General features: G+C 35.1%; 1 protein-coding gene across 2 annotated transcripts in view; it reads right to left on the bottom strand.

Moving 5' to 3' along the window:
- The window catches only part of Usp32 (Ubiquitin specific protease 32), a 216,072-nt gene that overhangs the window by 119,134 nt on the left and 81,702 nt on the right, over positions 1-15,236 (bottom strand). For both annotated transcript variants that reach the window (XM_089095543.1, XM_089095544.1), the window contains exon 14: positions 13,102-13,243. In XM_089095543.1, coding sequence (XP_088951669.1) covers positions 13,102-13,243 — 142 coding nt within the window. The remainder of the gene's footprint in view (positions 1-13,101; positions 13,244-15,236) is intronic.

Raw genomic sequence — 15,236 nt, 5'->3', positions numbered from 1 at the left:
ACAGTGTTTTCTTGCCCATAAAAAATGTCACAGTATGAATAACATAAATAAATCATTGAGCGAATATGTAGTGGTGAAGGTAGTAGAGGAACTAAATTTCGTCACGTTACATTTCCTCCTAGAATCACCTAGAAGCACCCTCGAAGATAGAGTAATCTTAAGAATAATAGCAAGTTTAGTATATTATAACTTCATTACACAGGTAATGCTAACAATAGTAGAAAGAACTAGATTAGCGGCTACGATGACATTCAGAACTCGTTTACAAAAAATTCCAACGTCCAAATATCCCCTAATTGCCGAATTTAACGCAGAAAATCTATGGCAAACTCAAGATGAAAATGGTATTACTACCATTTGGCCCCTTAGATTCCTTACACTATTAATAGATCGAGGGTATAACCTACTAAATGGAGAAAATTTTCTTATAAGTTTGTATAAAAATTGCTGGAACTTTGATGGCATAAACCCTGAAATAAAGTCCATCACATTGGAAGTTACCGCGCGAGATTATAATGACATAAAGAAAATTGCGCTAAACTTATTCGTAGAAGATGAAAATTTTGGATCCAAAGTGTTCCCTTGTTTTGACATTATTGTACGTGAACAAAAATGTTGTAATGCGTCGCAAATACAATTAATTTTTAGAGTAGTAAAAGTTATAAATAATCCGATTTCCTTAGCTGAACGATGTCGTATAGTAATTCGTGAAAATATGCGAAAGAAAGATATATCGAATACGTTGAAAAACCTAGAGCTTCTGAACGATATATTGGTCTATTTGATGCACATAGACACAGATAAAAGTAATGAGAATAACAGGGTGTTCGAATTGAAGTTCCTAAGCACAAATATGGCATCATGAGAAGTTCATCACCTTAATACCATGCTATCGTTGTTGGAAACACGTAATGTACTACTGAAAGATACGTCAAAATTAAAACTGAACGCAGATTAATGTGGAAAGAATCGTGTAGACAAATAAAAATATCAAAATAATGTTTTAAATTATAAATTCACTAAAAAACACCATAACCTCTGTTTTCGAAATTTTTTCTTCGCAAAAAATAATAATAATAATGAATCAAGTGAATCAATATTAATGAAACTAGCGTATACTCTACGCAAAGCTAAACCATACATTTACCTCAATGCTCTCAAATGAAAGAATTATTTTGTATTAGTGTAGATTCCAATAATTCTAGTTAAAATAACAAAAATAATCTTATTAAAAGGCTTATAATGAAAATACGTTACCAGCGTATTTATATGTTGCTTGTTTACTTATTTATATGTTGCTTACTCGAAAAATATAATATAAAAATAAGTTGTATAGTAATTATTAACTAAGCCTTTAAGGTATGTCTCAACCAGTCATAAAGGCATATCACAACCAGAGTAAAGATAAGACTTCCGTAACCATTCTAATCCCAAGATATAATTCTTAAACAGAAATTCTGTTTTGTGTTCACAATTTAGTTTTGCTCGAGCAATGCCATAAAACAATTCAAAAATTGAATTGATATAAATTAATATAATAAAATAACCTAAGTTAAAAGTTAAAATGCCTAAACTACACAGATATTGTAAAACATGGAGTAATATTTAAGCATGAAAATTCACTCCTAGCCAGCCATAACGCATGGAAAATCTTTATGAAATTGGATCCCAAACCCTTTGAAACCTTGTTTCAACAAGTAACAAGACTAGAGAAAAATACAAATGAACCCAAAGAATCAATATTTCAATTCCTAAGGTCGGATAAAGGATTACAGACCAGTAAAACGATGCATAGTAAAGATAATAAAGAGTTTCCAATTCTGGTTATCCTAAAACTAAAATCAAAATTCGTAATAGATGACTTTGATAAGAAAATGGCAGAAATCGACACGGCACTAGGAACCAGCACCAAAGAAAATAGAAAGAAAAGGTCAGCGAATAATATTGAATACTTATCAAGAGACTTTACTGCAATGAAATCTATGGAAAACCCTAAATTATTGACTACGAGGAAAGGAAAACTTTATGATGGAAATTACGCAATGCTAAATGAACTACCAAGCCTATGGACTTTTCTCAAAGAATTATGGCAAAGTCATGCTGAGAAAAACGTAACGAAACGAGTATCAACCAAACAAAGAAAGGAAAATGACAACAGACAAGATACTAACCTAAAAGGATTAGACAAATCAAGGAAAAAATTCTCAAATACCCAACAAGATAATCAATATACAAATCCTACAGAAAGAAAAGAAAAAGACATCACGACAACCACACCTACACATGAGACCCCAACAAAAGAAATACAGTTTTCGATATCAGAAACTAAGGCAAACACAGTGTCAGAATTGATCACACTTAGTAATGAGAGACCTGGAAACTTAACTATATTAGCCTATCTGAAACCAACGACATTTAGAAAATAGACATGGTCAACAGGGCCCACGTTTACGCACACCCATCCTATTGGCAAATTCCGTATACACGCAAGGGCAAGAATCCCGGTAAGACATACCGAAATACAAACGATAAAAGTACAAGGGCTAAAGCCAGAAGAAAAGAAAAATACTTATAAAGAAGAGGTAGAAGATAATTACGTACATAAGAAATGTTGGACAATAGACGGTAAACTTACTTGTGCTAGACTAGCCATGGCCGATGAACCTACAAAAGAAATTATCGCACCATTACCTGATCTATTTGATGAAAACGCCCAGACAGCAACAACGTATCAAGCAATTTTATTATTATTCAGGCGAAGATTACAAGTCTTATTTGAATTATTTAATACGGAAATACAAACATTAAAACAAAGCACAACGATAATCTTTGAAGCATTGTTTCGGAGAAGTAAATATTGAAGATCTACAAGCCTAATTCTCATCATTAGAGAACTCGCCTCCTGCGTTTCTGGTTTAACAACTGAAGAAGACTTAAACATCCTGAGGAAAAATGTAAAAAAGCTGAATAATGTCATGAACGTAACGTTACACGTCCAGAAAATACAAGCAAGCATAGCAAACTACCAAAGAGACAATGTCGAAATTATATCTAAGAAAATCTAAAAAACTGTAAATGTAATGAAATATTTAAGAAACGAAGTGGATTGTCTGGTGACAGACGCGAGCCTTACCTTAGTATCACTTGATATAATTACCATGTCACTACTAAATCTAGCAACAGATGTTAGCAAGTTCGAAATCGCATTATTTGCCCTCACGGGAGGAACCATGTCATACGACCTGGTAGACCCTTCTAACTTAAAAAGCATTTTAGATGAAATAAAAACACATCTAACGTTTGGTTTACATTTACTCATAGAGCCAGAAGTATCAAATCTATTCCTTTATTATACAAAACTAAAAGTCCACATCACGGAAATAATTGAACAATTATTCGCAGTAGTAACGATTCCATTGATAAACCAACAGTCCATATACGACTTGTACAAAATTTCGACATTCCCTGATAATATAAAGAAGACAAATTCATTTATGACTATCACACCTGAAGCAGAGTATTTACTTGTTGATCAGGATAGACGAAAATATGCCCTAGCTAATCCACAAGACTTAATAGAGGGCGTATTGTTCGTAGTGCTAGCTACACCTCCCCCCGTAAGATAAATGACCGCCCAAGCGCTACCTTGGTCCACCCTTACAAACATAAACACATAACTTCAACTTTACAAAATCTATTTGCCTTCTCTCTTCCACCAGTGTCTGTGTTACTACTTCCACCGCTTGGCTCTGGATCGGTCGTCCTCGAAACGTCTCAAATGTAGGACCACCATGGTCTAAATCGTATAGTATCCACCTTAAATTCTGAAAGTTGAAGTCTTCAAGATTCGTAGATAATGATTGTGCGCAGCACAATTCAAAACAAAAAATTTCCTCGCTCTCACAAATTTACATTTGAGAGAAGCAGACAATCAGTTTCTGGCATATGTGATGATGCCAACCATCGTGAAAGATTTGGCTGCACTAGCCTCTTAATTTCCATCTGTGCAAACAACCCCACATCTCAATCAAAAAGTGAATTGCCCCTTGGCATAATTTCAAATAATCTAAGGCCGAAAATGCAAAGGCCTGTGACAACGATAAGGGTACTGGGAATGAAGTAAAATTTTGAGCAAACCATGAATCGCCTTTTTTCTGGGTTCCCTCCCCTGGGATATTTAATATGCGTTGATGCGTTGAAGCTAATTGAAGATGAAACTTGGATAAATCTCCCACTGATTACAATTTGCCGGAAATAATTGTCGATTCCCATGAAGAATAACAGCTATGAACAGGGTTACTGGACAAGGGTTTGGGTGAAGTATGAAGTGACTGAGAGAGAGTATCCCCCAAGGACTCCAGATCAGAAAGGCAAAATCTCGGTAAAGGGATCACAACTTGTCCGCCAGTTGTGCATTGAGGAGAAGGGTTATCTTTTGCGACTTCCCGCAGGGGATCTTCCCCAAGGGATTCCGCCCCCTCATAAAGGAACAACCCCTCTTTTGAGTTGATCAGACCAATATCAGATTCCTTCCCAAATCTTTCCAATCCGACTCGACATTCCATATCTCCCAACTTTCCCCCAACCCGGTGTAGGTCATTCATATTTATTTCGTTGCCATCTTGTTTTATTACCCATGGTTCTTTGACCTCTTTTTCCCCCTTATTATTTATGTTTTCAAGGCACAGCCCATCCAACATTTTATTTTTCTCCCTATTATTTATGTTTTCAAGGCACAGCCCATCCAACATTTTTTATTTTTCACCACTGTACGCTGGATCTCCAAATGTCTCTTTTTTACACTTCTCTTTTCATCTCTACTTTTCTCAATTTTGTCATTCTCGCAAAATACTAAATCATCGTTAAATCTGATTTGGACTCCAGTGTCCATCATCATTGACTGCATAACTTTATTGTAGGTTCGTTTAGTATTTCTTTTGTCTCTTTTAGTCTTCTTTATTCTTACCGCCGAAACAAATAGTTCGTTATCAAATGGGAATTGAACTCCGACATTTGGTTTTTCATATTCTACTAAAATTTCTCGAGCTTTCCGAAGAAAAGCGCGTACAATAAATTTTGTCTCTTTATTCTCTGGTACAATCAGCGCTTCATTTTGGCCGGTACTTGTTAGCGTCTCATATTCATTAAAAGTGTTCTCAAGTTTTCTATTTTTTCGGAGATATCTCCAAAGTCTCCTCCTAGTAAAACATCCACTGCTGGAGTAGGTACTATGCCTACTTTTATCGTTTTTCTTTGGATTGTACCGTCGTTCCTTGCAATTTCTATTCTTGCCCAAGCAGACGGGCATTGGTGCTTATCTCCATAATAACACACTGTTGTAATATTATTTTTATGGTCTATTTCTGTCTTTTTAATTAGGTCCATTCGCACAAGAGTTTGCTCACTCCCTGGGTCAATTACCATTTCGGTCAATTTTCCATCTAATTTTCCTTCTATTTTATGTGATTTCACAAACTCGTCAATATTTCCTTGATTATGTGCTATAGCCCAATTCGTTCTTTTATAGGTTACTTTCTCATGTTTATTATGGCAATTTTTAGAAAAAGGCTACGAGAAATCAATTTTTCCCAGATTATCATCATTTTCAGTATCAAGCATTTCTTTTTTCCGATAGGGTGGCACAGCCTTCCCATTTGTTTTATGGGCTGGTTCACCTTCCCCCGTAGTCAGCGAAGTTGTATATTTTCTCGTAAGTGTTTAATGTTTGGTAATTTTTATTTTCTCGCGATTAATTCTTAGACAAATTATTATGGCTATCTGACAGCCTAGAAGTTAGTTGTGATAAAATCTCACTTTCGGGAATTCCCCAGCGGGCTTCGATTAGGCCTATCATGGTTCTTTTAAACTCTTCCTTTTTTTCTCTAGCTATTCTTCCTTCCTCTTTTTGCTCTTTGGCTTTTCTTTCAGCCTCTATGCGTTCTTGTCTTTCCTCCTCTATTTTCTCTTCTACTATTTTATATAAAGTAGAGGTATATACTTTTTGTGGTCTAGGATTTTTCTTAATTAATAGAAGAACCTAGCCAATAATTCCCATCTGAAATTTGTCAACCCTCTTATTTAACTCTTCGTAGGGTTGAAAATTTTCTCTCAGTGCTGTTTTGTACGCCTTGTACAAAACAGCGAAGTTGTATATTCGCTTCCTTTCGTTTTCCTTAACAATTTATTCATATATTTCTAAGTGCTTTTTATCGGCCTCCATAAGGATTTTGAAAGCAATATCTTCTGCCTTGTTAGTTCCGTTGAATTCTGCTACTCTTAACCAAAGCTCCGTATTGCTATGATTAACGTCTTTAGACAAGATTATTCTTAAAAACTCTTGGTTGCTAAATATCTTAGAATGACTATTTAATCTATAGCTAGCCTTTTTAAGGTTAGTTGGTCTCCATACATCCGGAAGCCAGAAATTTTTCGGTTGATCTCTCTCAAAAGCCTCCAACTGGGCCTTTTCTTCTCCACCTCTACGTTTCTATTCTTTCATGTCTTTTCTTTATAGGCTACTCTAGCCCTTTCGTCCTCTTTTCTATTCTTTATAATTTCATCTTTCTCAACCTGCATTTTCCCCTCATATTCTCGGTGGTCTCTATCAAAGGCCTCCATATTAGACTTTTTTTCTAATCTCTTACTTTTTCTATGGGCTTCACTCACCCTTCTTGGTTTTGAGTTAATCTTATCTCTGTCTAACTTTATTTCAAAATTCCGTTAGCTTCAAATTACCTCTTCAGTCTAAATGAAAATTATTTTATCCATTTAACTTCCAGTCTCTCGCGAAAAATTGTTTTGACACGCAACAATTTTAGCCTTATATTTTTGAATATTAATTAGTTGCGCGATATATTGATTCATAAATTTTTAAATTATGATCTCACAAGGCACAGCCCATAATAGATCTTCATAATTCTATTAATTGATTCCGTATTTCTTTCTTTTCTCTTTATATGTAACCACAATAGGCTACTATCACTATGTAAGCTAACTCAACTAGTCTCTTCGAAAACGCGGAATTCTTTTATTATCAACGCTGTTAATAATTCCTGTTCTTGCTTCCAATAATGTTCGTAGTGCTAGCTACCGCTGGCACCAATGTTCGTTGTGTTTAGTTACCAGTGTTATACCGGTAGGCCACAACACCACTGGCGTGGTAATATACGGGTGTCACCACTTATTGGAGGAGAAAGCCCCGGCCCCAAATTATAATGCTATGCCCGTGTCTACCAAACCGGTTCTGCAAATATCGGGTTTGGTACTACCCGATTTACATTACACCCTATTCCCACGTACGGAAATGCGGTCAACTGTTCAAATAACTACTTTCTAAAACCAAGTGGCTCTACCTTTAGGTCTAGCTCAACCATCTCTGAACTGACTTGTTAGATGGAACAGAAATCTCGGCCAGTATAATACTGACAGTACACTGCAGCTATATTCCTACCTTACTTTGACTGAAAAAACTAGTAGAAAATTCTGTAGAAAATACCTTACTTATATTCTTCCAAAAAGGGTCACAATAGTACCACAAAAATATATATATCCCCGAATGGGGTCAAAACACAGACTAAAAAATAATAATAATCTCTGCAGCACTGTCCGTAGGGGTGGACCGTCATTTGGCCCAGCCAATCAGCTACATCCCCATTCAAACCCAATTATACCTCTTAGATTTATCTTTCAATCACTCCCAAAACCAGAAAGTACGAAAATAGAACTTAATTCACAACTTATTTATTGCAAAACCACTATCGCTTAGTAATGGAATTTAACCTGTCTTTGAAATTATACTATAAGCAAATGTAATTAAGAAAACAAAATCAGGTCATTTATCTGAAAGGAAAAGAAACAGGGGTGGAACCCCAACACGTATCATTCAAAAATCTAGTACGCCAGCTTACGTTACCTATTTATAACGTCAAATCCGGATCTTGTATGTTAGATATATTGTTGAAAGACACACAACAGGAAGAAATACCTAATTCGTGCGAAGCTTTGATAGGAAGTACTAAATGAGAAATATTGATGCACCTTAGAAAGGATCTTTGGTTATTTTCTGTTCCAAGAGAAACTGTTGGAACTTTGTCTTGTTATAATAATACAGAAAGAATCGATCAAAGTTACAGGACCGAATTACTATTACAAGACGTGGGTACGATAACCATAAAATAAGTATGTCGACTTGTAACTAAAGAATCAACAGTTCAGACACCGTAATTACCACGAGTACAAATATAAGAAGTCCTGAATTAATCATTTTTAAGGCAATTAACCTGTCGTACACCATTCCCAATATAGAAAGTGAAGAAATGAAAGCCTCAGTATGGTCCAAAATAGAAAATAATAAACGAACGTTACCGCTTACAAAAATAAGAGAAGCATTAGATTCCCAAATCCCCCTATTTACGAATGAAGACCAAAGGTTAACTTACGTGGATAATAGATACGGATTTTTCTCAATCAATTTCTGGTGGAACATACTACAGACTGTATGTTTCGTATTCACGATTTCCTTGACTATGAGAACCTTACTGACTTTTAACTATGGAAGAATTTTGAGACTAAGAAGGCAAACCCCAAAGGAAAAACACGAGGAAGCGGCTTATATACAAAACTTAAACCCGAAACCCCATTGGAATGTCCCAGCCTAGAAAAAGGAGAGCCATCAGAAAACACGTTAGAATAGAGGTCTCCACTAGTCCTTACCATATCTAGCTTCCTCATTATAAGTGTCATTTAGGTAAAAACGTGTGATTACGACGCTGCAACATGCGTTTCTTAAACAGCACAGACATGCGTGAACAATGAAGGCATGAAATAAGTTATAAACTGAGACATCAAACTTAAAGATGTAGCGTAACTTATGTTTAAATGGTTATTTTAAATCTAAGGTAGAACTAAATAAGTGTTGAAGGAAATGAAAATAAAATGTGTAATAGCGTATACCAAGGAGCATAATAAGAGACCTTACTTAAAGTTAAAGGAATTAATCTCTTATATCGTCACTTTTCTAAAACAGCTTGGAAGAAATTTCTATGTTTAGATTTCCTAATAGAAATTCTATATATTTGAATTAACATGGTAATAACGTCGTTTTGTAACAATCAACAGATGTGTGATAATATTAGTGTATTTGTTTAACATTGTCTTGTAGCGCGACATTCACCATTAAATGTACCCAGTTGCACTACCTATTATGTATTACGACTACTCGATTTTAAAGAACATGTGATTCTGGCTCGTTATTTTTATTAAAGGAATTGGAATGACCTATCGGAAATCATTCATTACAATACGTAGTCCAGTGCGGGTACAACCAAGTAGCATCTATCTTCATCATCCCTCAACCAACGAAGAGTACTCACCATAAATTCAAGGCAACGAAACTAGGACAATTACAGTTACCTTTTTGATCGTTGTTGCTCGATCACAAACCATATTATGTATCAGGTAACATTATCTACTAAATCTCAGTGTCCAGTGCATTATCGAACTATATAACCATAATCTTGAGAACCCCATCGATCAGCATAAGATATAAGTGCGTAAACATGATCCTTGATAAACCCTGTAGACTGATATACTATATAACTGCATAGTAATGATATTTCATGAACTTAATTTATTTACATGTCGCAGATTCACACATTGAATCCCTTTCGACCATGTCTCGGAATCGATCCTATCACCTCTATCAAATGCGAAAAGTTCCTATCCCCGCTATCCCGTAAATGTTACGAGATAATTTCTGAAAAATGGACTTGGAAACCAACCATTGAACCATAGAAACCAAAAGTAATCCCAGTGAATAGCCCCCTAGCGACAATATACTCCTTCCACAAGTTAAAGACAATATGTTGAAGGATTCACTAAAGTTTGATGTCGACCCATTCCAAATCCAGACATCAATTCCCCTGTGATTAACCAGGGAATCCCCGCAAAAGCTAATAGGTACAATCCATGCACGAACAATTTCTTAAGAGAACTATAATCTCTAAGTGCACGAACGAACAATTTTATACGAGAAATACATTCTCTATGTGCTTTAAAATATCCCAAGAATGATATGCTGAGAAGAAAATCAACCCATCTATTATCAACACGATCCCAGTGCTCAACCCCTTAACGATAAAGCACCTTATGAACTATCTAAAAACAGCAGGTGAGAATGAACTCTGATGGCAAATATCCACACAACTGTAGCAGAAAGTCTCATTTCCCGTTTGATAATTAGAGAAAGCACTTCGTCCAAGATGAACATAACCATGCTCGAACTATTCTGTGAAGAAACTATATTGTAAGTGTTTTAAAATTTGTTGTACAAGACGAAAATAGTGAAGGACCATAATTTAAAGCAGAAGGAGTGAGTACGCTAAGAGACACGTAAGGTGGTGAAGTAGGTGTGAATTTACATCACATTTTATTAATTTTGGAAACTTAACAATTTCGATAACCTATCATTAATATTACATAACAAACAGTCCCAGTAAAAGTGTTTTAATGTTTACCAGTGAACGTGGTGAACATAATATTGTGTGTTTTAAATCGTTCCTATATGTATTGCTAAGTGTTCAGATAGAGTCATGTGTAGTGTTGTCGTATTATTCATTTAATTTAGCGTAGATAGGAAACATAATTATCCCATAGTTAGCGTAAGATAAAAAAAACTTATAAAAGGTGATTTCAAAAAAACAATCTTGTAGTAATAGTAGAATAGTCCAAACCACATAAAACATTTCCCATGATAATGTTTGACAGAGTTGGAAATGTAGGAGTCATTATTGTTAGATGTATAAAAAACAAAAAAAATAATCTTTGTGTAGTGGCTATCTTAGTCGGTGGAGGAACCTTAGAAAAGAATATATAATAAAATAAGAAAGGTAATACAGAAAATTTTTTGTAAGCACTCCTGATTAAGCTTAAATAAGGCTTATAATAATACAATATCAATTAAAGTCATATAGAACAAGGTAGTAAATGAATTTCGAACTACTTTAAAACCTCAGGGCAAGCAAGTCCTAATGACGGGACGTCATTAAATAATGGGAAGGGTAATATGTACCGCAAGTAATATGTGATATATTTAAAATATAAAATTGTTTGCAAATACTTCCGAACAAAATAAAATTGTTTCCTTCTAAAAATACTTCCGATATAAATTAAACTCCCCTCTTGAGTTTAAATCCCGTTTCAAACTTGAGTCTAAATTCTTAAGCAACAAAAGAAAAACCGCATTTTATGCTCAGCCAAAACATCCCTTTAAAGTACAACAAAAACGGATGAATATATTCGCAAGAGAACTTGATACTTGATGAATTCCCGAGTACTTTGTAATGCTTCGCATGCATTTCACACTTTTTGTTTTACAGACCGACAGATGTGAAACGTAGAAAAAGCTACCGGTCGATGACGGTATTAATCAAAGAAGATAGTTTGAATTTCGCGAAAATACTTGACAAAAAATCACGAGACAATATTTTATACAAAGTAGTTTCAAGTAGCATAGGAAGTGTCAAATTATCATAGGAATGTGAAAGTTTAATGACCAAAATATTGAAAATAAATTTTTGGATGCTCAGTTAGCATAATGATTTTAGTTTGTCAACATAATGATAAAGTAGCGGGCCCCTCCACAGGAGTTGGGCCAATCGTGAAATAGTTCTTGGGGCGCAGAATCAGGAATAGAAATATATAGTGATGAAGTGTTTTTCGCGTGATATATTTATCTTTGCCTCTATTGTCGTCAATTGAAGTGAAGCCTTGCTCATATACATACATTGTTACACACCTGAAATGTAAGTTTCAATAAATCCATTACTTTTCTATTTGTGTTTGTTCTTATTATATGCCTGTATCTCACCGCATAGTAGATAACTAGTTCAATTGTACTCCATCGCAGCGCTCCCATGGAATCTGATAACCCTACGAAGTATGATTACGCTCCTGGATTGACGGCTCCCCAGCCTAATTAATCACCCCACAAGGCAATTCTAATTTATTACTCAATCTATTTTATTTTCTTCCATAGGAAGTGGAGAGGTCACCCATTTACTTTACCCTCCATTATACGTGGTCTAATCTTTAGCGGCACAAGGTAATCTTAGCGCCACAAGTTTAAAATAGTAACGGCGTAATAAAACTTAACGGCACAAGTGGCGCCCGGCAGAACTGGCGAGATAAAAATTCCCCCGGTCCAAATATGACGCCCAAATCGGGCCAACAGATCATGGAATGGAAACACATACACTCCCCTGATAATCTGAAGGTCGAAAAGACTCTCTCCCAGCACAAATCATGGCTGTTTTGGAATAGGTATGGTTTTTTTTTTTGATTGACTTCATGCAACGAGGAACCACTATCAATACAGAAGCGTACTGCCTAAACCTCAGAAAGCTCCACAGAGCGATAAAAAAAAAAAAAAAAAAAAAAAAAAAAAAAAAAACCGCATGCTGACAAAAGGAATTGTCCTTCTTCATGACAATGCAAGACCTCACACTGCTCTTTAGACTCCCAATTTGTTGGACAGTTTTGACTGGTAAGTTTTAGACCAGCCACCATGCAGTCCTGATCTTGCGCCGAGTGATTACTATCCGTTTCTCCACCTCACACAGTACCTCAGTGGCAACTGTTATAATGATGAAGATGACGTAAAAACGGAGTGAATCCTTGGTTATCGGAGAAGGCGGCAAGTTTTTATTGTAGCATCATTATACAACATAAAGATGCATGTATCAGTACCGATTGGAAACGAAAAAAAAAGATTTTTTTGGAATGTTGTTGTTAATTTTATGACAAAAAAAAAGAAAAAAAGTACAGGCTGAAATACAGGTTGTTTTCAGTTAAGTCAAAATAACGCTCTTTAGAAGAGCTTTAGAAAGTTTAGGGTGGTCTTATTTTAGAAGACTTTGATCTCTCTCCTAAGCTTCTATGACCACCCCTTCCATATTAAGTTGCCGGGGGAAAAATAATAAAAAGAGGCTAAGCATACACTCATAAATATGTTATTAAAAAAATATTACCGATCAATATCCTCGAATAATTTATATCGCCTCAAATCCTACAAAGACAAAAAAAAGGTAAAGAATAAAACAGTACCTATTAAGCTCCTTCATGTAGTTCCTCTCTGTAAAATACTCAGTTAGTGGTTTTGTATTTGACACGCACTGCAGAGCAGAATTCATGAAACAGGTATTGCCAAGGTTGTAGAGACCCGTTGTACCACTTTTTACTTTTTCACCTGAAACAAAGATTTTTCTCCTATTTCTTATCTCTTTATATTCTTAGTATTTTTTTGTTTTAATCTGAAGTTCAATCAACATCGAAAATCTTTTTTTTTTTTTTTTTTTTTTTTATATAGCATTAAACTTTGATATATAATACCCAATGAGCCTGTGCTTTCCACAGACCATGGACACTTCACGTTTCCAGCGATTTTCAGTCCAGAACCCACAATCTTGCCCTGGTGTAGTTTCTCTCATGAGCATTGACATTTTTTGTTTTTACCAATTTTCTCATGCTATAATGAAGTCACGGGTGCACAAGTAGCTGCACCGTGTTTGCGGCTTTCGTTGCATCCAAGTAAAGAACGTACTCTAGCCGTTTATTATAAAATAAAAACGTTTATTATGAAACAAAAGTTTATTATGAAAAGTATATATATATATATATATATATATATATATATATATATATATATATATATATATATATATATATATATATATATATATATATATATATATATATATATATATATATATATATATATATATATATATATATAATTATTATTATTATCAGGAGGGGTCGAGACCCACTATCAGTGAATCGAAGCTCTGGCCTTCAAAGCCCATTGCCTCTACACCCCAAAAAACTATGCTCCATTTATGGTTGGAGAGGGGAGGAGGAACCAATAACGGGTTCAGCCTCTCCACCCTTACCATATACCTTGCCAACTATCGGACTTCAGACTTCTCCTTCCCTTACTATGTCCTCAGACTTAAGAATAACATTATGAAATATCTCAAGCCGGTGTCTAATCCTAGCTGGTCATTCTTCTATCAGATGCCTTCTTGTTTCCACAGCGGCTATTTCGCATCTTTGGCATAACGAAGATTCACCCCTCCCTATTCGGTAAAGATGTTTTCCAAAATTTCAAATTCCTGTTGTGGCTCCTGTAACCATTCTCGTCTCAGACCTTTTCAGTCGTAGAAAATATTTAGTCATGGTGGGATTGAGCTTCGGGAGTAATTCTTTCGTTTCCTAACATCACACCTTCCTATGCCCATTTTGTTCCGCTCTCTCCATGCTCCCACTCCTCACTGCCGCCTTCCACCAACTCTGACAAATTGGGATGAAAGTTTCTTGACCACAATATCTCAGTGATGTCACAGTCTTAGCTGCTTCATCTGCTATCTCATTACCCTCTATTCCAGTGTGCCCTGGGACCCACATCAGGGTAATTTGGTTTCCTTTGGATGTCGAGCTATTCAGGGCTTCGTAGCATTCCAATTCTCTATTTTGCGGGGTCTTTACGATTAAATTTCGTTGGCTATCCAGAAAGTTGAGAAAATATTAAAAGACAGCCACAGAAACAAGGTTCATTCCTTAAACCAGAATCTTGTCTGAGATGCTCTTTGTCCAAAATCAAGATTGTGGATTGATAACTGAATGTGATACTTCGTATTTGATCAACTATCAGATCCCCGACAGACTCTCCCAGAAACAATCAAGATTGAAATTAAATATTGCGATTATAATTTAAACTGTAGATTCTACTGAAAATACATTTTATATTTTTTATATTATTTTTTTATTGCATTTGTTTTTATTGTATATTTTTTTATTGTATTTTTTTTTCTTATTAAGTGGAGTAGTTATTAAGCTAAGTTAACATAAGAATAAAATATTTTCGTCAACATAGCAGAAATCTTATTTAGTAAATGTTATTTTACGACATGTTATTTCTTAACTTATCGAAAATTTTATTTACTAAATGTCATTTGTTAACATATCGGAAATGTTACCTAGTAAATGTAATGTTATTTTAAGATATATTATTTGTTAACAAATCGGAAATGTTATTTAGGTAGTTTTAATTGTATTAACTGGCTTCTAGACCTATTAATTATGGGAGAGGAGCTGTTTTTGGGTCGTAAATACACTGACAAGAACTATCCGTTTTACCAACTTAGGCATCAGTTTGTAATAGGTGATAATCCAGCGTTTTT

The sequence above is a fragment of the Artemia sp. Qi Xiang Cuo genome, chromosome 10, assembly GCF_049724085.1.
Source record: "Artemia sp. Qi Xiang Cuo chromosome 10, ASM4972408v1, whole genome shotgun sequence".
NCBI lineage: Eukaryota > Metazoa > Arthropoda > Branchiopoda > Anostraca > Artemiidae > Artemia > Artemia sp. Qi Xiang Cuo.
This window is presented reverse-complemented; position numbering and strand designations above follow the sequence as displayed.